The sequence below is a fragment of the Chelonoidis abingdonii genome, chromosome 1 (genome assembly GCF_003597395.2).
Source record: "Chelonoidis abingdonii isolate Lonesome George chromosome 1, CheloAbing_2.0, whole genome shotgun sequence".
In the NCBI taxonomy this organism is placed as follows: domain Eukaryota; kingdom Metazoa; phylum Chordata; order Testudines; family Testudinidae; genus Chelonoidis; species Chelonoidis abingdonii.
The window spans coordinates 233,588,978-233,610,633 of NC_133769.1; the positions used below are offsets into that span (position 1 = coordinate 233,588,978).

General features: G+C 43.4%; 2 protein-coding genes across 3 annotated transcripts in view; one reads left to right on the forward strand and one right to left on the reverse strand.

Moving 5' to 3' along the window:
- Nucleotides 1–5,754, reverse strand: part of OFD1 (OFD1 centriole and centriolar satellite protein) — a 65,061-nt gene extending 59,307 nt beyond the window's left edge. Inside the window, exons 1-5 of the mRNA XM_075060442.1 lie at nucleotides 5,718–5,754; nucleotides 5,146–5,247; nucleotides 1,757–1,957; nucleotides 1,055–1,123; nucleotides 936–966 (exon numbers count right to left, since the gene is read on the reverse strand). Coding sequence (XP_074916543.1) covers nucleotides 936–966; nucleotides 1,055–1,123; nucleotides 1,757–1,957; nucleotides 5,146–5,241 — 397 coding nt within the window. The 5' untranslated portion in view covers nucleotides 5,242–5,247; nucleotides 5,718–5,754. The remainder of the gene's footprint in view (nucleotides 1–935; nucleotides 967–1,054; nucleotides 1,124–1,756; nucleotides 1,958–5,145; nucleotides 5,248–5,717) is intronic.
- Nucleotides 5,393–17,312, forward strand: TRAPPC2 (trafficking protein particle complex subunit 2). 2 transcript variants are annotated; one of them, XM_075060460.1, is made up of 5 exons: nucleotides 5,393–5,401; nucleotides 7,415–7,526; nucleotides 12,710–12,852; nucleotides 13,815–13,902; nucleotides 16,448–17,312. In XM_075060460.1, the coding sequence occupies exons 2-5, from the start codon at nucleotides 7,434–7,436 to the stop codon at nucleotides 16,544–16,546; spliced, it is 423 nt and encodes a 140-aa protein (XP_074916561.1). In that variant the 5' UTR covers nucleotides 5,393–5,401; nucleotides 7,415–7,433; the 3' UTR covers nucleotides 16,547–17,312. The 2 variants fall into 2 exon arrangements, with proteins under 2 accessions (XP_074916561.1, XP_032651813.1); XM_032795922.2 differs by lacking the exon at nucleotides 5,393–5,401 and adding an exon at nucleotides 5,823–5,975 and having other exon boundaries at nucleotides 7,416–7,526; nucleotides 12,710–12,854; nucleotides 13,817–13,902.
- The last annotated feature ends 4,344 nt before the right edge of the window (nucleotides 17,313–21,656 follow it).

Below are 21,656 nucleotides of genomic sequence, written 5' to 3' on the forward strand. Positions count from 1 at the left end.
GTGGATGACTCATTATATGCCTAATATGTAAATACAGTGAAACCCCGCTATAATGCAACCTTTGGGGGTCCAAAAAATCCCATCGCAGTAAATGCGGGGTTGTGGTATAGCAGGGTTTCAAATCAGTCAGGTGGTCCCCAAAGCAGTGCATTGAGGTGCACTGCCTAGTGTCCCTGGTGCCTAGTGCTCAGCAGGGGAGAGGAGCTGCGGCTCCCTGCCTGCCGGGGACAGAGAACTCCGGGGCTGCGGGCGCTGGTGCCGGGCTTCTCTCCCACTTCAGGAGGAGCCGCGGCTCCCCGCTTGCTGAGGACAGAGAGCATCGGTGCCCGCAGCCCCGGAGAAGCCGGAGAGAAGCTGGGGCCCCACACCTTTTGGGGACAGAGAGCACCGGCGCCCGCAGCCCCAGAATTCTCTGTCCCCGGCAGGCAGGCAGGGAGCCGCGGCTCCTCTTGAAGCTGGAGAGAAGTCGTGGCCCCACGCCTGCCGGGGACAGATAGCACTGGCACCTGCAGTCCTGGAGTTCTCTGTCTCCAGCAGGCAAGGAGCCGCGGTTCCTCTTGAAGCGGGAGAGAAGCCGCGGCCCCGTGCCTGCCGGGGACAGAGAGCACCGGCGCCCGCAGCCTTGGAGAAGCCGGAGAGAAGCTGCGGCCCCGCGCCTGCTGGGGACAGACAGCACCGGCGCCCGCAGCCTTGGAGAAGCCGGAGAGAAGCTGCAGCCCTGCGCCTACTGGGGACAGAGAGCACCAGCGCCAGCAGCCTCAGAATTCTCTGTCCCCAGCAGGTGCGGGGCTGCAGCTTCTCTCCCCTGCCATGGTGTTGGGGATCATTGGTACAGTACCATACTGTACTATACTATACCTTAAAGGGGAGCCAACCTGCGATCGCGTTATATGCGATTTCGCGTTATGGCGGGGTTTGACTGTATAATGTCATACCTTTTTTGTTCTCTTTTTGAGCTCCTGAAGTCTGTATGGAGAAAAAGATAAGATTTTTATTCTGCATATTCAATCATAAATTATAATTGAAGTAAGAGTTACAGAATCAAAATCATTACCAATGACTTGTAAAGACTGGATTTTGGATGGATCCTAATTAGTTGCAGAAGATCTTGCATAGTAAACACCTTTTTAAAAAAGAAGGCAAAAAAAAAAATCAGAATGTAAAGACCATTACAAGTAATTAACCTGTTTTTCTCTGCTGTGGTAAAGAGATACACCTTGGATGTGCTACACTCGAGACAGATTTGATACACCACTTTATCACACAAAGACCAGTTGTGGGACAGAGCTAAGGCTATCTGGCTCCTATCTGTGAGCTAAGTGGTAGTCAGGGATACCTCTTGAGAGAATGCCCAATTCCACAGCTCAAGAGCATTTCAATGAAGGAAGAAAGGCTGTCTCATCAGGCTTGTCAATGTAAAAGACTATATCCCAATTATCTGTTTGAATCAAGGCTACCTTTTAGAATACAAAGTTGCAGAACACTTACTATCTATACAACACTTGTAGTGTCAATGACACTACAGACCAAGTATTCTGAGTGTGGAACCCCTTTATCTGGGCACTTAGCTATAATTTGGACTAGAAGTTTCAAACTAATATGGAACTCACAAGCCTTGAAACTACTAGGAGAAACCCTGGCTCTTCCTTTGCACACAGGTTTTTTTAAATTATATTGGAAGGATCAGTTAATGATTGCAAAGTCCTATATGAATATCATCTTTCACATCCCTTGCACAGTAAATTGTAGAGCTCACCTTCTCCTTTTCTAATCCACTTTCTGGATAGAAAACAGAAAGTGAATATTCATAGCCACAACTGCGCAGGTGATCTGCCACCAGGCTGTTGGAAGCTCCAATTAACAATGAACTGCCTTCACTGGACACTGGTTGTGGCTGAAGTTCTCCACTTAAAATTGGATGCATCAGTTCATGGATTAGCTGGTTTCGGAGCTGCGTCTGGTGAAAACAGAAATTCAACAAGAGAAAGAGAAAACTCTGGAATTTTTTGCTATCCTGAAGCCATACGGATTCAACATATTAAATTTAAAAGTCTGATGTAAAGAAACAAAAAAGAAAAAAATTCTAATTTAAGGTTGGCTCTTACTGAATTTGGAAAATTGCTCAGGACACCAGGTCTATCATCCTCAACTATTTCTAAAGGTGCCCAGGTGGTCTTTAACTCTAATAATTATTAGAGATCGGGCTAAAATTACCTATTTATCCTCATCCAAAAGACAAACACTTGTATCATCTTCAAACCTCTGCCAGGATGCAATTTAAATTTCAAAATTGACTTTAATTGCTTTTCCCATCCCCCCACCCCTTTCCTGTTACTGCCTCGGGGTACGTCTACACTACAAGCGTTATAGTGGCACAACTGCTGTACTGCAATTATGCTGCTGTAGTGCAGATAATCAGTACAGCAACAAGATGTGGTTTTTTCCATCACTGTACTAAGAGGCAGTAGCTAGGCCAATGGAAGAATTCTTCCACTGACCTAGCTGCATCTACAGTGGGGGTTAGATTGACCTAATCAGACGCACAGGGCATGAAATTTTTCACAGCCCTGAGAGAGGTAGCGAGGTCAACCTGCATTTTAGGTGTAAACCAGACCTGACTGCATCATATTGTTACAGCTTATTTGAGAAGAGGGAAAAGGGAGCAGATGGGGTGGGGGGAAACTAGGGAGCCATGCAACTGGACTATCTAGTTCTTTCTCACAGAGATAGGTAAATGGAGTAAAGATTATATGAATGCAGAAATGTTTGAGACTAGGAAAGATGGATGGTACAAGGTACAAAAGAGAAGTAGATGACTGAGAAAAAGAAATTGTGGAGAGACAGAAAAAGAAACAGAAAATATAGAGAAAGTGAAAACAAGGGAAAGAAAGAAACAAGGAAATAACAAACACAAAATGTCGAGAAAAATACACTTGAGTCCTGCTGAGACTTAAAAATCTGGGTTCAACTCCCAGCTCCGCTTCCTGTGACCACTGGGCAAATCACTTAATCTCATTATGCTTACATGGGAATAATATTTCCTTTTTCCCCCATCCATTATCTGGTTATCTATTTAAAGTGCATGCCCTCTGGGGCACGTACTGTTTACTGTGTGTATGTACAGTGCTTAGCACAAAGGAACCCCGATGTCCTCTGGGGCCACTAGGCACTACAATTAATACTGTGACTTATTACAGGGGAGAAAAAGTAGCTGGAGTATTTGGAGCCCCTGCTACATCAGAAGCACTGCCCCCAACAGTCAGGCTTTACGAGGAACAGGTCCAATTTAGACGCCATTTTGGCCCTCCTCTTGTTGTTGGAGATACATCGCAAGTTCAAGAAGCCTCTGCATGTGGCATATGCTGATCTTAAGGCTGCATTTGATTCTGCTGACTGAGTCCAATTATGGAAGGCTTTAAAGGACATTGATGTCCCAACCACTCTGCAGGACTTGATTAGTGAGCTGCACAATGGAACCACTGCCTGTGTCCGTCTTGGGAATCTGATGTCGGCACCTTTTAAATCAGTATCTGGTGTCAGGTAGGTATGTGCCTTGGCCCCTGTACTCTTCTGTCAGGCAAGGGATTTCATAATGCAGCATTCTGTCAGATCCATAGGAATTAAGACTGGCAATCTCTCATGCTCAGTCCTTGACTATGCAGATGATATTCTAATACAGAGCCTCGACAGGTTTCATGAGGCACTCAGTCCAGCAAATGGAGGACTTGGCTAAGGATGGCCTCCATGTTTCGTGGTCAAAGACAAAACTGCAAAATCTAGGATCAAGTCCATCAGTGATGCCAATCTCTTTGAATAATGAAACTGTCAAAGCAGTCTCCAGCTTTTGCTATTTGGGTTCCATAGTCGCCAGTTCCTCCAACTCTCACATAGAGGTTCTCCACTGGATTGACATTGTAGCATTTGCCATGGGCCGTTTACGACAATATGGAACCAACATAATCTCAGCACAACCACCAAATTCAGGATCTATCCTCTCTGTACCACTGTATGGTTGCGAAACATGGACACTATGCCACCCAAACTGGGCAAAGCTGGAGGCTTTCCACAAAATTCCATCATATAACGTGGAATGACTTCATTTGTAATGCAGATGTGTACAGTCACTCTGGTCTACACACTACTGAGGCCACTGTCCACAAACAGCATCTTGCACTTTTTGGACTTGTTGCAAGAATGCCACCAGATGTTCTGGAAAATGCCATTCTCTTGGTGGTTTGTAACAGCTGGGATAAACTTCCACCAACTGAGGGGTAGAGGCAGCCCAGACAAAGACCCCATATTATACGGGTGTATCTGTTCCAATGTTGGACCCTCAGCCCATCAAGCCCTTGCAGCTGCACAGGAATGGACCAAATGGCGAAGGATTGTTATGGCTAACTGTTCGACTATCCGTTCAAGAAGCAGAAGAAGAGAAAAAGTAGCATGAAATCAGGAAGAAAGATTATAAAAGGGAGAAATAAGTTAAATTTTAAAAATTAAATATTTTATAATTACTGTATATGATAAAGAGTAGACAACTATTTTATCCTTAAAAGAGCAGCAGAGAGATGGCATAAGAATGGCCATATTGTATCAGACCAAAGTATCCTGTCCATCTAGCCCAGTATGCTGTCTTCTAACAGTGGCCAATGCCAGGTGCCCCAGAGGGAATGAACAGAACAGATAATCATCAAGTGATTCATCCCCTGTCACCTATTCCTGGCATCTGGCAAACAGAATCTAGGGACACCATCCCTGTCCATCCTGGCTAATACCATGACAGCACATGGTAGGCTTAATTGAAAGGTAAATAAGTGACAGTTTATTTCTGATCTATAAACATTTACCTATTTACACTCCTACAATTCCACAAGACAATCCATGCAGGTGGGCATTTGCACCTGTGTGAACCCCTCTTGTGTCTGGCAGGGCTTCATGCAGACAAAGTTACAAACGGATCAGCTTGCAGAATTGGGCCAAAATATGCATTTTCCTTGAGAGAAAAGGCCATGTAACAAAAAAGGTCTGTCTACCATGGATTCCACTGTTGTGAAACACGGCCTATTGTTTTCAGTGCCAGATAGCCAGAAAGAAACGTACGTGAGGCAAGTGCTATGTAACGCTCGCTTAAAACAAAACACACACCTTAAGTGTGTCCAAAACACCTCGGTTCTTAAATGTCTGATAAAGTCTTTTCCGGAGTTCATCTTGGGACAACACTTGAAATTCAGAAGAAGCCATCCAGAGCTAAAATGTTACAAAACACCATTACTCATCTCCCCAGCAGACACCCCAGCACACTGCACCATTTATACCGCGGCACCCTGGGGTGGCGGATGCGGCTCCTCATAGAAATATCAGCTGGGTAGGGGGAAGTCGCTGCCGCGGGCCTGGACAAGCGCCGCGGTTTCACCGCGTGTCCCGTGTCTCGCTAAAGCCCCAGCTCCCGGAGTCAGGGGAACTAGCAGCCCGGCCCAGCCTGAGCCTAGGAACCGGTAACGGCTACGTGGGGCCCGGCTCCCAGTGGCGGCGACGGCCGGAGGAGCGGGCTCATGCTGACACCGCGGAGATGCGGCCGCCTAGAGCCCCCTCCGGTGATTTCGGGGCCCTGCACCCGATACGTCAATCCAGGAGCCTCGGCCCCGCCAGTCCCGGCAGGGGGTTTCCCCGTGAGGGAGCGGCTGGTGGCCGGAAGTGTGCGCGACTGCGCAAGTCACCTCGCTGAGCCGGAGAGGCGGCAACGGCAGCTGCCTCCGAACTAGGCTAATCGCCGCTTTGCGGCTCAGTCCGCCCCCGCCGTTACCAACCGCCGCCGCTGCCCCCGCCCCCGCCCCCGCCCCTTGACGGAACCCTCGCGAGAACCGACTGTGCTCGATCTCTCTCGCGATAGCAGAGTGCGGTGACGCCATCAGCCCGCGCCGGATGTTTGGGGACTCGGGGAGGACAGCTCGGTGCAGCGGCGTCTGGACAAGCGGGTGAGCGGCCGGGGGGTCCCTGCCCCCTCGAGCGTCTGGGCGGACTGAGGCCTGATCTGCGCCCCTCCCCGTGCCAGGAGCGGCGGTGGAAATGTCACAGTCCCCTCCCCCCCGTGGTACCTAGCGCTGCTCACAATCCCTGCCCCCCATTTCCCCGCAGGAGGGGGCAGCGGCTGGCTGCTGCACTGGGCCGCCCTGGCCCGCGTCTGTCACCGGCCGCGAATTATCCTCCCGCGAGGCAGGGGAGGGGCTGCGGAAGTGGAGAGTTAGAGAGATTAGTCTGTCCCGCTAACGCCCCACCTCCCTCTGAAGCCCCTTTCTCTCTGCCTGCGTGCCCCGGGTGGGTGTCAGCTGCTCGGTGGTCCTCCCCTCAGTCCCGGGAGCGTGAGTCTTTCCTGCAGCTTTCGCGGACAGCGGAGCCTTCAAGGGAACAGGCACACGTGGCTGTGAAACGATGGAAGGGGAAGGTAGAGCAGGTAGCAACTTTCACCTTTGAAACTGGCGAGATTGCAAACGGACAGTGCCCCTTTTGCTTCGCGCTGTTGAAGGGCTGGCCAACCTGTAGCTCCGGAGCCACTTGTGGCTCTTCAGACGTTAATATGTGGCTCCTTATATAGGCACCAACTCCAGGGCTGGACCTACAAGCACCAACTTTCCAGTTTGCCAGGGGGAGTTCACTGCTCAACCCCTGGCTCTGCCACAGGCCCGGCCCCTACTAAGTCCCTTCCAACCCTCTTCCCTCAGCCTGCCAGGCCCTCACTCCTTCCCAGAGCCTCCTGCATGCCAGGAAACTACTTATCAGGAGGGATGGGAAGTGCTGATCTGCAGGGTGGTGGGGGTGGGGAGAGGCGCTGGGAATGGGGTGAGGGAGCTCCTGGCAGGCTGTAACATATTACTGTGGCTCTTTGGCAATATACATTGATAAATTCTGGCTCCTTCTCAGGCTCAGGTTGGCCACCCCTGTGCTATTGTCTTGTTTATTACCAAACTAGAATTTCACACTTTTGGATAAAAGATAGATTAGGCCCCAATCTTGCAACAACTCACTCAGTGCTTGCTTGACTTTATATACTGTTAGTGGCTTGAAATAGGTGGAACTATATTGCACTAAAACAAAGCATATCATTAGTCACCGCTGGAGCAGGTCCATATTTACTTCCACTTTTGGTTGTCATTACTAGCCAACTACACTTCAGGGTGTGGTATGCTAGCAAAATCTTGTAAGAATTAGATTGCAATGGAATGTTTAAATATATAAAAATGTCTTAAATTTGTAAAACTTTTATAAAAACTTGTTTACCTAAACTATTTGACATGGTTTTTTCTTAATACACAATATGATTTTGTATTAACTGACTCTTTTTTAGGATCTTTGTGAATGCATTTACATTTCATGTGTCTGGAAGCAATTGTAAAGCATGTCTCTTCTTTCTTGGAAAGGGCATTATTTTGAAGACAATGTCTGGAAGTTTCTACTTTGTAATAGTTGGTCATCATGATAATCCAGTATTTGAAATGGAATTTCTACCTTCTGGAAAAGTGGAGTCCAAGGTTTGTAGATTTTGATAATACTTTGTATATCTATAGCTGTTTCTATCTGATGAACATTCATTACAAACATGAATTATTAAAGTCTCACCACAACCCTGTGAGGTAACTAGTATTGTTACTGCTTGTACAGAAAACTTTTGGCAGAGCAGGAAGTAGAACCCATAGCTCCTGTTTCTTTCTGTGCATTAAACACCGGACCATTCTGTCTCTCCAGAACACATACATTTCTGTATCTTCAGAGATTCTGTTTTAAATCAAGTATGTACAGTTCTACTTATAGTTGCTGCTTGATGTATGTTACATGCTAGCCTTGATTTATCTCACCACCTCCATACTGCAGCTATATGATGTCATTCACTGTTCTGGAGGATAGTGCAGAGGATTAAGTTTTTTGAGTTTTACTCTAATCTTTTTTTGACTTTTAAATATTAATATTACAGCACAAAGTTAATACCACTGGCTTTAGTTTCTATTTGAATGATAATCCTGGTTATTTTTTTTTAAACTGGGTCAGGGCTGAATAAGGCAGTGTTTCTCAAACTGGGGTCGCCACTTGTGTAGGGAAAGCCCCTGTCCGCAGGTCCAGCCGATCGCGGCTCCCCCTGGCTGTGGTTCACTGCTCCAGGCCAATGGGAGCTGCTGGAAGCAGCGCAAGCCGAGGGACTTACTGGCCACCAGTGATTTCCCTACACTCCCCCCCAGTTTTGTGAGGTAGTTACATACCAATTTAGTGACTGGAAATCTGAATTTAAACTGAAACATTAATACACACTTTAAAAGCTTATACAGTGTATGATAAAATGTGTATCTGAAAAAGTATAATAGATTGAAAAGTATGAACATAGACTCGCTTCCTTGCTGCCTTATACAGCTGTTGTTTTTTATGATGTCAGTGCATTAATTTTGGTGATGTTGGCCAACCTAATAATTTCAAATGATGATTTGTAAGCAAAGTCAAAATGAGCTCTCCCTGACAGCTAGCGATGAGCTGGGGCTGCAGGGAAAGGCTTCAGGGCCAGATTATATTTACATTCACACCTAATGTACCTATAAAAGCAGCAGAGAATCCTGTGGCGCCTTATAGACTAACAGACGTTTTGGATCATGAGCTTTCATGGGTGAATATTCACCCATGAAAGCTCATGATCCAAAACGTCTGTTAGTCTATAAAGTGCCACAGGATTCTCTGCTGCTTTTACAGATTCAGACTAACGCGGCTACCCCTCTGATGCTAATCTATCTAGGTATCCAGCAAACAGCTGTGTTGTCCAAGTGATAGATTTTTGGATGGGGTTGGGTTACAAACCACTTGAATGTGGGGGCTATGGGGGATGAAATGTTGTTGTTATTGTATGAGTAAAGGGCAGTAGAACTGTACTTAGCCTGTGATGATTTGAAGGCATCAAGAGAGAGGGTGGGGACCTGTCCCTCTCCACTGTTTAAAGACAGAGCTGATTAGGCTCCATAGATAGTCTTTTGCTTGTAAGTGACCACACAGCTGAAATCCACGACAATCGTCAAGTGCTACTCCTGTTGGGACAGTGTCCTCGTGGTACAAGTGTTTGTATAGAAGACGCCCAGACCTGCAACTTAGCATGATCCACCACGAGAGCTCAAGCGAAATCCTGAAGCTGGTGGAACCTCAAGAACCCACTCAGAGGCACATGTGGCAGGATAGCAGCAAAGGTGACTGCGCAGGCCATTGGCAACAACGGTGTGTAGTGAACAGGTGCACAAGACCGCAAAATCATGGCCAGACAACATGTGACATGCTGGAGAACAAGCAAGGTGCACTCTTGTCCTCCACCTGAAGTGACTCACTTGAAAGCTACCTGAACCTCTGAGTTTGGTGTACTCACGTGAAAGCACCTCTGAACTCTGAGTCTCCACTGACCAAGGACAACGCCGGTGAGTGGAGTGCGGTGGAGGGAAAAGTGAGGGGCATGTTAAATAAACATTTGTTTGTTGGACTATATTTTAGTCACTTTGCTCCAGAATGCTAGATTTGTGACTGGGAATGGAAACTTATATAAATATGTTCCTAGTAGGCCAAGATTTTTTAAAATGCATTATTTGCCAAGGTTGTTATCTCACATTGTTGCTATCTTGGGAGGTCATTATTGGGGAGTTTCTGTACTAAACATTTTTATTATTATAATTAATTTTTACATAAGATGGTCATACTGGGTCAGACCAATGGTCCATATAGCCCAGTACCCTGTCTTACAACAGTGGTCAAGGCCAGGTGCTTCAGAGGGAATGAACAGAACAGGTAATCATCAAGTGACCATCCCCTGTTGCCCATTCCCAGCTTCTGGCAAACAGGCTAGGGACACTCAGAGCATGGTATTGCATCCCTCTCCCCATCCTGGCTAATAGCCACAGATGGACCTGTTCTCCAGGAATTTATCTAGTTCTTTTTATAATCCTGTTATAGTTTTGGTCTTCACAGCATCCCCTGGCAAGAGTTCCCTGGGTTGACTTTATATTGTGTGAAGAAGTACTTCCTTTTGTTTTTTTTAAAACCTGCTGCCTATTAATTTCATTGGGTGACTGCTAGTTCTTCTGTTTATGTGAAGGATTAAATAAAAATTTCCTTATTCACTTTCTTTGCACCAGTCAAGATTTTGTAGACCTCTATCATATCCCCATTAGTCATCTCTTTTCTAAGCTGAAAATTCCCAAGTCATTTTAATCTCTCCTCCTGTTTCATACCCCTGATCATTTTAGTTGCTTATCTTTGTACCTTTTCCAATTCCAATATAAATTTTTTAGGACGGGTGACCAGATCTGCACACACTATTCAAGGTGTGCACGTACCATAGATTTATATAGAGGCAATATGATATTTTCTTATTATCTATCCCTTTCTTAATGATTCCCAACATTCTGTTTGCATTTGTGACTGCTGCTGCACATTGAGTGGATGTTTTCAGAGAACTATCCACAATGACTCCAAGATCTCTTTCTTGAATGTTAACAGTTAATTCAGATGCCATCGTTTTGTATGTATAGTTGAGATTGCTTTCCAATGTGCATTACTTTGCATTTATCAACATTGAATTTCATTTGCCATTTTGTTGCCCACCAAGTTTTGTGAGATCCTTTTGTAACTCTTCGCAGTCTGCCTGGGACTTAACTATCTTGAATAGTTTTGTATCATCTGCAAATTTTGTCACCTCACTGTTTACCCCTTTTTCCAGATGAATATGTTGAACAGTACTGGTCCCAGTACTGACCCCTCAAGGATACCACTATTCATCTCTCTCCATTCTAAAAACTAGTAATTTATTCCCACTCTTTTAACCAGTTACTGATCCATGAGAAGACTTCCCTTACTTTTCAAAAGTCAATTTAAATTAATTTTTTTTAATTTATATTTTTTTAGAAATCTAGACCTGTTATGCGTTTTGGTGTAACTTGCATTATTCTTATGTTAAATTTGTATCATCCTAACACACCCCTCCCTGTAAATGTGAACACTCCCCCTAATTTCAATTCCTGGGGAAACCACTGCTGGCTACCGCTTCCAGCAGCCCCCATTGGCCTGCAGGGGCGAACTGCGGCCAGTGGGAGCTGCAATTGGCCAGACCTGCGGATGGGGCAAGTAAACAAACTGGCCCGGCCCGCCAGGGGCTTTCTCTACGCAAGCAGCGACCCCAATTTGAAAAACACTGAGATAAGGTCTCCAATGTATGTGTTAATTGACCTGATTTAATAGCTTTATAAATAAATACAGGTTAGAAAATGTGTAATATAATGGCTCCAATGAGGATAGAACACACGTACCATGATGATGGGTGCATAAAGGGAAAAAAAGCATAGAGTACAGAGCTGAAATGAAAAAGAGGTTTTAATAATGAGTTTAATTTGTTGTATTGATTAATATTTTCAATATATCCTAAGATAGAGTTTTGTAGATGTATAGTCATGCTGAAATGCATCTGACAATTGAGTAAACTTCATTTTTTGTACTCTAAAATTAAAATGGTTTGAACCAGGCAAGCATAATCTCAGGTCACATTTTAATAGTAAGTTATAAACTTCTTGAGAACATAATTGCACTGAAGTAGAGAGAACCAATGATACTGGTATCTCTTGGCAAATAGCCTCTGCTTCTGGATAACACCACTTTGCATAGACCAACAAATTCTGCACAGAGTTGCAGGCTGTAAAATCTCATTGAGGTAAATGTTTTTGTACAATGTTATTGTAAATCAGCACAGAATTTGGCTTTGTAAATTCCACGATTTGGTTCAGTAATGACAAGTAAGCGTAGTTGTAGATAGGTGGACTGCTGTTAAATGCAGACCTGCAGATAAGACATTAAGCCAAGGACCCTACTGCCTGTCTTTAGTGGTTGCTAAAGGTTCCACAGCACACTTTCAGAAAACAAGAGATAAGCCCCATATATTGGCCATACTCTGTGCTGTAAAGTAGGGCACTTTCTCCCTTCTGTTTTTTTTCTTTCCTCCTCCCACTAGCTGGGAAGGAAAGAAGGATGATACTCTTTGATTCCAATGAATCGATTTCCCTTCCAAATTTTACTACTTCCTATAATACGTGAGCAGATCAGAAAATGGAGAAAACCACAGGGAAAGGAGCAGACCTGTGGGTGCAACAGCAGCATATGAGCAGTATTCCTTCAGTATAGGGTATGCTGGAAGGACAGCCACAGTTTCTAAACTGTTGGACACTTAGGGAATGGTCTTGGCCAACTCTTCTTTTCAGTAACCCATTTTTTAATATTCTAGGATGAGAGAACTACTGCTAAGCATGTAATTGTGTTTACTTACATAGTCACTGCACTGTTAGGGACGAATTCTGCTGTGGCATTAAGTGAATGCCATTCCTATTTATCATAGAGGGAGTTGCACTTATTTACACCTGTGATATTTAATCCTAGGATCTACTGCACAATACTTTCGGTAACATGGACTATATTAAAAACAAAACCCTAGTTCTTCTGTTTTCTGATGCCCTAGTGTCTTTCACTTCTGACACCGAAGTATTGGGAATATATCTTATTGTGTTTGGATTTCATTAAAGACCATGTTATATCTTGCAGAAGAAAGATTGAGGGTACAAACTGTAAGAAAATGTACAGCTATTACAGCAGCTGGTAGATTATTCTTATTTAGATTTTACTTGTGTGAAATAGCTCATTCTGTTTTCCATATCAGGATGATCATCGTCATCTCAACCAGTTCATAGCTCATGCTGCTCTTGACCTAGTAGACGAGAACATGTGGCTGTCTAACAACATGTACCTGAAGACAGTGGACAAGTTTAATGAATGGTTTGTTTCTGCTTTTGTCACTGCAGGGCATATCCTTTCTCTGTATTTATTCACTTTTGCGAGCAAGTGATAAGTTAAATGAAACAATTCTAGAGCAGAACTAATTCTGCTGTTTTTACTGGAAGGTAGGTTAGAGATAGTCCGCAACATCTGGATGAAGTTTGTCAGAGGCAGATCACTTCTAAAAAGATGAGACTAAGTGGGAGGGGGCAGCAATGGATCTTAATCTGGAGGGGGGATGGAGGATGGGGTGGGCAGAAGAAAGACCCTAAGGGAGATTGCCCTGAGCAGAGGAATAAGTTTTATAAAGATAACACCAGGAAAGGAACAAGAGAGAGATCTGTTCCTGCCCATACAGTTTTCTCTAATTCCAACCCCTTTTTGAAACCTGCAGATAAGAGCCTGGCTAGAACTATACATGCCTGTTGGTGGTCTCTAGACATCCAGTCAAAAAAGTATAGTTTTTTCAGGTCATTTAGATGTACAGACTTGATTTGGATATCAGAAATCAGGTGTTAATTGCCATGTGTGTTGTAAAAATAGTGATTGTATTTGTTTGACAATGTATTCTAATTTGAGGTACATGGAAACATTACTTTGTATTTTTTTAAAAAAAAATCTCTTCAAAATCTGGATATTCTTTAGAAAATAAAGACTTGAATGAGGGAGTAATACTTCTTGCTCCCAAAAGCATAGGAAGTTTAATTACAGATTGAAATTTAATGCTTCCTTACAGTTAATGTGCCTGGAGATCCCTCTTTAAATTCTAGCTTCCAAAGAACACTGTTTTGCATATATAAGATTCAGGTGTAAGCATGTGCTGCATTGAGCTGTGAGTGCTTGCCTCAATCAAATACCATGGCCGATTTTTTCATTAGTTTTGCAAAATTAGTGTTGGTTATAAAACTACTTGGAGGGAGGGAAGAGCAGGGAGTCACTAACAGTTAATCTTAAATTTTTGGAAGGAAAATTGCTTCCTTAATTGTTCCACATATGAGATTTATTATGCTTCATGATGTAAGACAAGAAGATGGAATTAAAAATTTCTTTAGTGATGTCTACGACTTGTATATAAAGGTAAGAATTATCTTATGATTTTGTGTAAAATTTTAAAGTGTGTTCTACCATATACACTTAAGCAATGTCTGCATTAGGGAAACTTTCCAAAATTTCCCATCATTGCCACAGGTGCAGCTGTACTAGAGTTAATCACACTGGAAGCCCTATCTAGACCCAGCTCCTGTAGCCAGGGTAGTTAACACTGTGTCTATTAGACTTGATCTTAGCAGGTTTAATTGACACAGCATTATAAGCAGTTTTGGCCACAGGGATGCCTTCATTTCTGAGTGAAGTTATTATCACTAAGAGCCAAATTTAGGGGTGAGCCTAAAATAGTGTAAATTGCATCTTCTCAACTCCTGTGGGTGAAATTTAGAGATGATACATTAGAGGTTGAAAGTCTAAGGGAGTTTGTGTGGCTAAATACATCCTGTATTAACCCCTTACATGCTGTTGTAATAATCTTTGTATAAAATATGCTTTGTGAGGAATTGTTTTAAAACTAATAACTCACTGGTCAGTAATATGATAAAATGTAAGTACACAATGTGTACTAAGAGTTATGAACATAAGATGAAATTATGACTCTGTGTTTACCAGACAAGTCTGGGGAGAGAGTAAACCTGTTCCTTAAAGACAAAGGAAAAGCTGACATCCTCTAACCCGGTTTCATCAAAGTTGATGAGCAGCCACTTGTCAGGTGGCCATTTGTTGGTAATGAAGAGGGGCAGGAACAGATCAATCTGCATGTTAGCAAGCAAACGGTAGAGACTCTTTTACCAAAGGGGGACTAGACTACAAAAGTGAGGGGCAAAAACATCCCCGTGATCTCTCACACACTTTCACTTAAGATGACAAAGGAACCAGCCTTTTGACTTTGGGGGTAGGGTGATCAACTTTCTAATGTCTGAAAACTGGACTCCTCTGAGGCACCAACCCTGCTCTGCCTCTTCCCTCAAGGCCCCTTCCCCTGCTTGCTCCCCTCAACTCCAGTGTGAAGAGCCCCAAGGGACTTGCAAACCCCAGCTTCAACAGGCAACCTGGAAGTGCAGATCAGAAGAGCACTACAGCCAGGCAGCCCCACTGGCAAGCTGGGACATGACTCTCCTGCATGGCAGCCTCCACCCCCTCTGTGCTGCCTGCCCAGTAGCCCTCTTCCCTGCCTGTTCAAGCCCTCCCTGCCCCAGAGCTGCCTGAGAACGTAGCCGGGGGAAGCACTGGTGGCAGGGCAGTTCGCATTCATTCTATACCTGCTGGCAGCCCCTTGTGACCATGGGCCCTCACACTCTGTGCTCTGCTGCAGCCCTGCAAACCATGCTCCTCAACGGGGCTGCCCAAGGTGCAAGTGTGTTGCCCCAGTAGCCACTGCATCAGGACCAGACAACAGGCTGTCACTTCCCTCCCACCTGCAGTAATTGGACTTTGTGTCTCATCAGTACATCTGACTACACACTGCCAGATCCCCTTTTTGACCGGACTTTCCAATTGATAACCAGACACCTGGTTACCCTAAGTGGGGAGGGGGGGAGGAAGGATCCTGTCTTAAGATTTTAGTGAGCGATGTTACTGGGAGTGTGTGGTAAGGATTTTACCTTGAGCCAAGTCTACTCTGTTAAATTTTAGCTACTAGGAAGCATTTTATCTTTATTTTTCTTGTAACCATTTGTGACTTCACTATCTTATATTTCTACTTACTTAAAATGTTTCTCTTTGTAGTTAAGCTTTTTATTTTTAATCAAAACTAATCCAGTGTTTAAACTGAACTGTTCAGGTAACTCCAGTTAAAGTAGCAAACAGTTACATATTGACCCCCTTACAGGGGCAACAAGCCTCTAATATCTGAACTGCCCTGAAGAGGGCTGGACATTTCAGAACACACGTTTTGGGGGAGGGAAATTCAGGACTAGGTGTGTGTTGGGGGTTGCCTTGCAGGTAGTAACTGAGGCTGCTGGCAGCCAGTGTGTGACTGAAGTGTTGCTGGCAGGGTGCTGGGGTTAGAGTTGCAGGACTAAGGCTGTGGCTCTACAAACACTCAGGGTGTGACCTGTCTGCTGTTTGTGAGTGGACCAGCTTGGGAGCTACAACAGAAAGCACTGTGAGGCACCTACAGTTGTGGGGCACCTACAGTTGTGGGGCAGATGTTGACAGGTCCTCACTGGGCTGGATTGCACCCCGGTTTGTCTAAACTCTTGTAATATACACATGGAGGTGGGAGGCATCAGGTGTAAATTGCAGCATCTTAGATTTGCCTCTCAGCTTGGTCAAATTAATAAGGTATGGAGGAAAAAAAACTAATACTTGGGGTCTGATAACTGTCTTTATTTAAACAAATATTGTGTCTTATTAAAATGGTTCCAGCAGCTGCAATAGTACACTGAGAGGAAGAAAGTCAGCTGAGCCTCAGAGCAATGCTCAGTCACAATATGGATTTCTGCTTAAAAACTGGTGCTAAGGTTCAATGTAGAGCTTTTAGTAATTTGTTCTCTAAGAGCTGAAGAATGCTAATTATTTCTCCGTGGTTCAAAACAATCTGTTTATTGATGAGTCTTTCCTTTTTTCTCAGTTTGCAATGAATCCATTCTATGAACCCAATTCTCCTGTTCGATCGAGTGCATTTGACAGAAAAGTGCAATTTCTTGGGAAAAAACATCTTTTAAGCTGAATACTTTAATAGACATTGTATCTTCATGAATATCTGAACTGTAATTAACTTAAATAACCTGGTATGTTTTCAGCATGTTTGACATCTTTTTGAAGACTTAAGATAAACTAGATGCCCCATAATTTTTTTTCCAGTGACAACTAAAAACCAATTAAGCTTTTGGGGTTATGAGAAATACTATAAAAATCCTTCCAGTTGCCATGTGTTAAAGTATTAAACAGTGGTGGCAAATCAGTTGCTGTATTCCAAAGTTAGAGGCATCAGTGTATCATGGTTGCCTTATCAATGCAGAGATGAAAAGTGGATCTCTTCTGTTTATGGAGCCTGTTGGACAGAAGTCAGATCTAAATGCAGAAAAGCTTGTGTTTTTGGGGGTGTGGGGGGGCGGTATATTTCACAATTGTATGACTTAGCACAAAGAAGGAAGTTCTTAATTGTTAGGTCTAAAGGGAGAAATACGTTAACTTAGTAAGATTAAAGCTTGCTATGTTTGTCACAGTCCTTAAATAAGAAACTCTTGCACAACACAATACCAGACTAATTCGCCCCTCTTCCTGTCATGTGAGCTCACAGAGATGCATCCCAGAATGCTGTGGTTAAAGAAACATCTGGGGCTAGCAATTAAGACCTTGCAATATGATTTTCCAGTAAGTCAGCAACTCTCAGCTTTTTTTAAGATCAAAACTGCTGAACAATGTACTGCATGGTTGATGCAAAAAACCTATACCTGCACATTGTGAAGGAATAAAGAGTATCTATCAAAAGATTTACAGACATTCTTCACTAACTTAAGCTATTTCTTCTCAAGACAGCACTTAATCATATACCTAAGTTCTACTGAAGTAAATAGAATTTGAGTGTTGAAGCACCCTCCTGAATAGGGAACTTGAAATATTTTTTAAGGTTGTCTAGGGTGCAAGGCAGAGTTTAGACCATTCTGCACTACAAAATAGAGTAACTTTTGAAAACAGGGTATCTTTATACTGTCATTCCAAAATATTGAATAATTTTAAAATGAATAGCATAATATAGAAAGCAGATAATGCTAAGATACTTTGGTTCAGTTTACAGTACATGTCCATTATTTTGCACATTATATAAACTGATTTCTCTTGGCATTAGCTTATTAAATATGTGGAAGACCTCAAATGACTGAAGACCTGGTTGTTTCAGAAACATTTTGCATTGTCCATTTAAATTGGTTAAATTGTTTTAGCTGTATATTGATCCAATCCTCATTTTTTAAGAACTGTTTATTTCTAAAATGTCCCAGGAACAATGGAAGATAGAGGTCCTGCTGTTTCTTTCAAATAAAATTATGACATTGCATGGCGTGAACACTTCAACTGCACATATACTACAAATGAGTTGAAAAGAGACCATTTTAAGATGTGGTAAAAGATTTATTTTTTTCCCCTTAAGGACATCCTTGCTCCATTGTTGCTTATAGACTTGTATAATAAAGCTCTGTTTTCACCAGGCTGCTGTATCATAGTAGATGTAAAAGGGCTTGGCTACACTGGCACTTTACAGCGCTGCAACTTTTGTGCTCAAGGGTGTGAAAAAACACCCCCGAGCGCTGCAAGATGCAGCGCTGTAAAGTGTCAGTGTAATCAGGGCGGCAGTGCTGGGAGCACGGCTCCCAGCGCTGCACGCTACACCCATAAGGGATGTGGTTTACAAGCAGCGCTGGGAGAGCTCTCCCCCAGCGCTGCGGCTCTGACTACACTCAAACTTCAAAGCGCTGCCGCGGCAGTGCTCTGAAATTTCTAATGTAGCCATACCATATCTGAAACCAACAGGTAGAGATTCTGAAGACAATTTAATCTTAAACTTTTGAAGAAAGTCAGTATAAGTGGGAAAACCAGTCTTGTTTTGATATTGGGAGACTGATTTCTCATTTGGAATCTATTTGAAAAAACTCTTCTCATTATAGGCTGCACCTATTATTTTCTTAGCACATTGCTTATCTTAGTTATGAAGTAATGTTAAACAGTTAGTTTGAATCTATTTTCACTCCAGTCTCGAGTTCCAATGGCAATTATTTCATTCTAACTTATGTACATAGCAGATGGGGAACTGTTTTAGAAGTGATCAACTGTATGAGCTGATTTAATTTCAATTTTAAATTCAGTAGTATTTAGTGTACAGCTACAGTAGGGCTAGTTTGTATATGTATTGTTTCAGATTTAAAATCCCCCATTCCTTTGTTAAAAAATACCCCCACATTGTTTGAATGAGTCTTTATAGGCCTAAAGAGTTCCTTTGTTTGCTGAGAATTCATGAGAGAGACTATAGGGCTTTTCTTGTGGTATATGGTAGAACCTCAAAGATACAAACACCAGATTTATAGACTCACCAGGCTACTGGATGCCATGTGAAACCAGAAGTAACCAATCAGGCAGCAGCAGAGTAAAAAATAAATAACTAAATAAATAAATAAATACTCTACTATGCCTATATTGCATCTTCAGGATAGGTACATCTGGGCTGCCTGTCCCCATCCCCACATGCTTGAGTCAGTAGAACAGTGGGGGTCTGCATTGCTTTCACCACTGCCCCTGCCTGGAAGGGGACACACCTTTTAAGCCCTTGATCCTCCTCTCCTCCCCCACACACCCCCCATCTGCTGGCAAGAAGACAAGCTTGCAAACTTATACCAAGTTGAGTAGGGAGCTTAGCTGCTGCTGAAACTTGGCCTGGAGTGTAAGCTGCTGAATCAGAGTTAGACAACCTCCATTCCTACACTGTCTAACTCTGAAGTTTCACTGTAGTTAAATGTTACCTTATTAAACACACAAACCCTTCCTTCTAGTGCAGGGGCTCTTAAACTGGGAGTTAGGACCCCTCAGAGAGTCACAAGGTTATTACATGGGAGGGGCACAATTTGTCAGCGTTCACCCCAAACCCTGCTTTGCCTCCAGCATTTATAATGGTGTTATAAATTAAAAACACCTTTTAATATATTTAAGGGAGGGTCGCTATGTGAAAGGAGTCACCAGTACAGAAGTTTGAGAACCACTGTTTTAGTGCATTAACATACTTACTGAGTACATCCTTGAATGTTAAAAGTGCAAAGTCAGCATGTATCACACTAGGTGCTCATGGGCTTAAGACTGGATGGAGTCCATTGAATAATAGTGTCAGTTGTGGTCGCATGTCCTGTACCACTTTATACTTCCACACAAAGGCATGAAAGGTAGAGTGCCTGCCTGCCTTCTTCCACTTTTCTCTGACCATCTGTGGCAGTGAAGTAGAACCCCGAGGCGTCGGATCTGCTAGTGTTTGCTAATCTTTGTTTTTTCAATGATCTGTTTGAAGACTAATTTGACTAGGTTTTAATGACAGACTGTCAAACTAAATTAGTTCAACTCCTTTGTATCTCAGAATCACATATCTTGCACGAAACACCATGCCTCATGGCAGACTATGCTGTCCAGATTCAGACCCTGTCCATCCTGCTCACAAATGGCCACAGTCACTGCCTGAGGGAAAGCCAGGTGATTGGTCATTCCTTTTCCTCTAGAATACAGAATTCCAGGAACACTTATCTCAAACTGTATCAGTTAGCAGAATCTGAGGATTGGTCTGTTCCTGAGGAAGCAGTAACTGCCAAACTGGAGCCAAAAAAGTCATCCTTTGCTACAGCTTCTCAAGCAGACAATCCCACACCACTCTGACAAAAGGAAAGGTATAGAAAGGATAGTGAAAACACCAACAGCAGTAACCTCGTCATTGACCCTGGTACTGATCGACCTGGAGCTTGTAACCCCCAACTCTGAAATTCAGCACATTGAGGCTAGGCCAGATGGAGCAGAAGTGCAGCTCTAAAAATCACTTGGGCTTTTCACAAGAAGGGTCCAAAATAAGTCCTCCACAAAAACCTACAAGCCTTCTACTGCTTCAAGGGCATGCTATGCCAGTGGTCAAGCTTGCATAAGGAAGGAATGGCCAGTGCCAACATTGCCATCTGCCTTACAAGTAGCAGTGCAGAGGATTGAACCCATCACTGTCCTGAGATACATACTGATGTCCCACCTAATACCTCATCCACATCAAGACCACTGTCAGCACCAGTTCCCTTTGCACAGAGGTCACACGGTGCTACAAACATCACCATTTGACAAAATACTCCTACTCACCTTCACTGAGTTATTTGTTCTTGCCAGCATTGATCAGGGACCCATTTCCCCTGCAATTGGGAGGGGATCCTTTTTCAGAGCTTCATTACAAGCAAAACATGAGTGGAAGCAGGCTAGCTAACCTCAACCCAATCAGTGCCTATACATGTAGTCTCTACCATTGCCAGCATTGTACCTTCATGTTTCTCAAAGCAGTTTCCCCTCTCACCTATCACAAAAGAGGTAATAACATAGGACTTGAAGGGACATTCTGGGTCAGAGTCCAGTCCCCTGCTGTTATAGACAACCCTATCATATAATCCCATTTATAAATGTATTAAGATAAATCTTAAAACTAGTGAGGTTATTTTCCCCTGCTACTTCTATGGAATGGCTGTTCCAAAATCTCACTTTTCTGATTAGCAACCTTCTAACCTTTTCAGCCTAAATCTCACTCACTGTTTGCAGTTTTAGTCAGACCTCCGATGCTAGAAGCAGGTAGCAGTCTCAGAACAGGCCAAAGTGGCACCAGAGGAATCTGGCAATCCCTTTCTCCACAGATAGGTTCATCTTTGCCAGATGAGGCAGCAATAGCAATCCCAGCACTGTCATAGGAGTATTGCATTCCAAGACCTTTTAACCCTAGGACATCAACCTGTGATCCAGGAAAAGTCCCATAAGTCACTCCAACTCTCTGAGAACTTTCCAGCTTAAGTAGAGCCACTTACATGGTAACATTTCTTCTTCATCACTGCCCCAGAAAGTTAAGAAAAGGCATATATTTAATAGTAAGAAATTTAAAAAGGTACAATTCTTTTTAGAAAGTGACTTACTGACATCATGAGGTTCTATTTTACTGTATTGAACATACATCTATGACAAGTGGGTTCAGTTTTTTAGTATATATGATTTTGTAACTGCCAGCACTGGAAGCTTATCCTGGGATTTGGCAGTCAAGCAGCGTCACCAGTAATAAAAGGTTCCACACT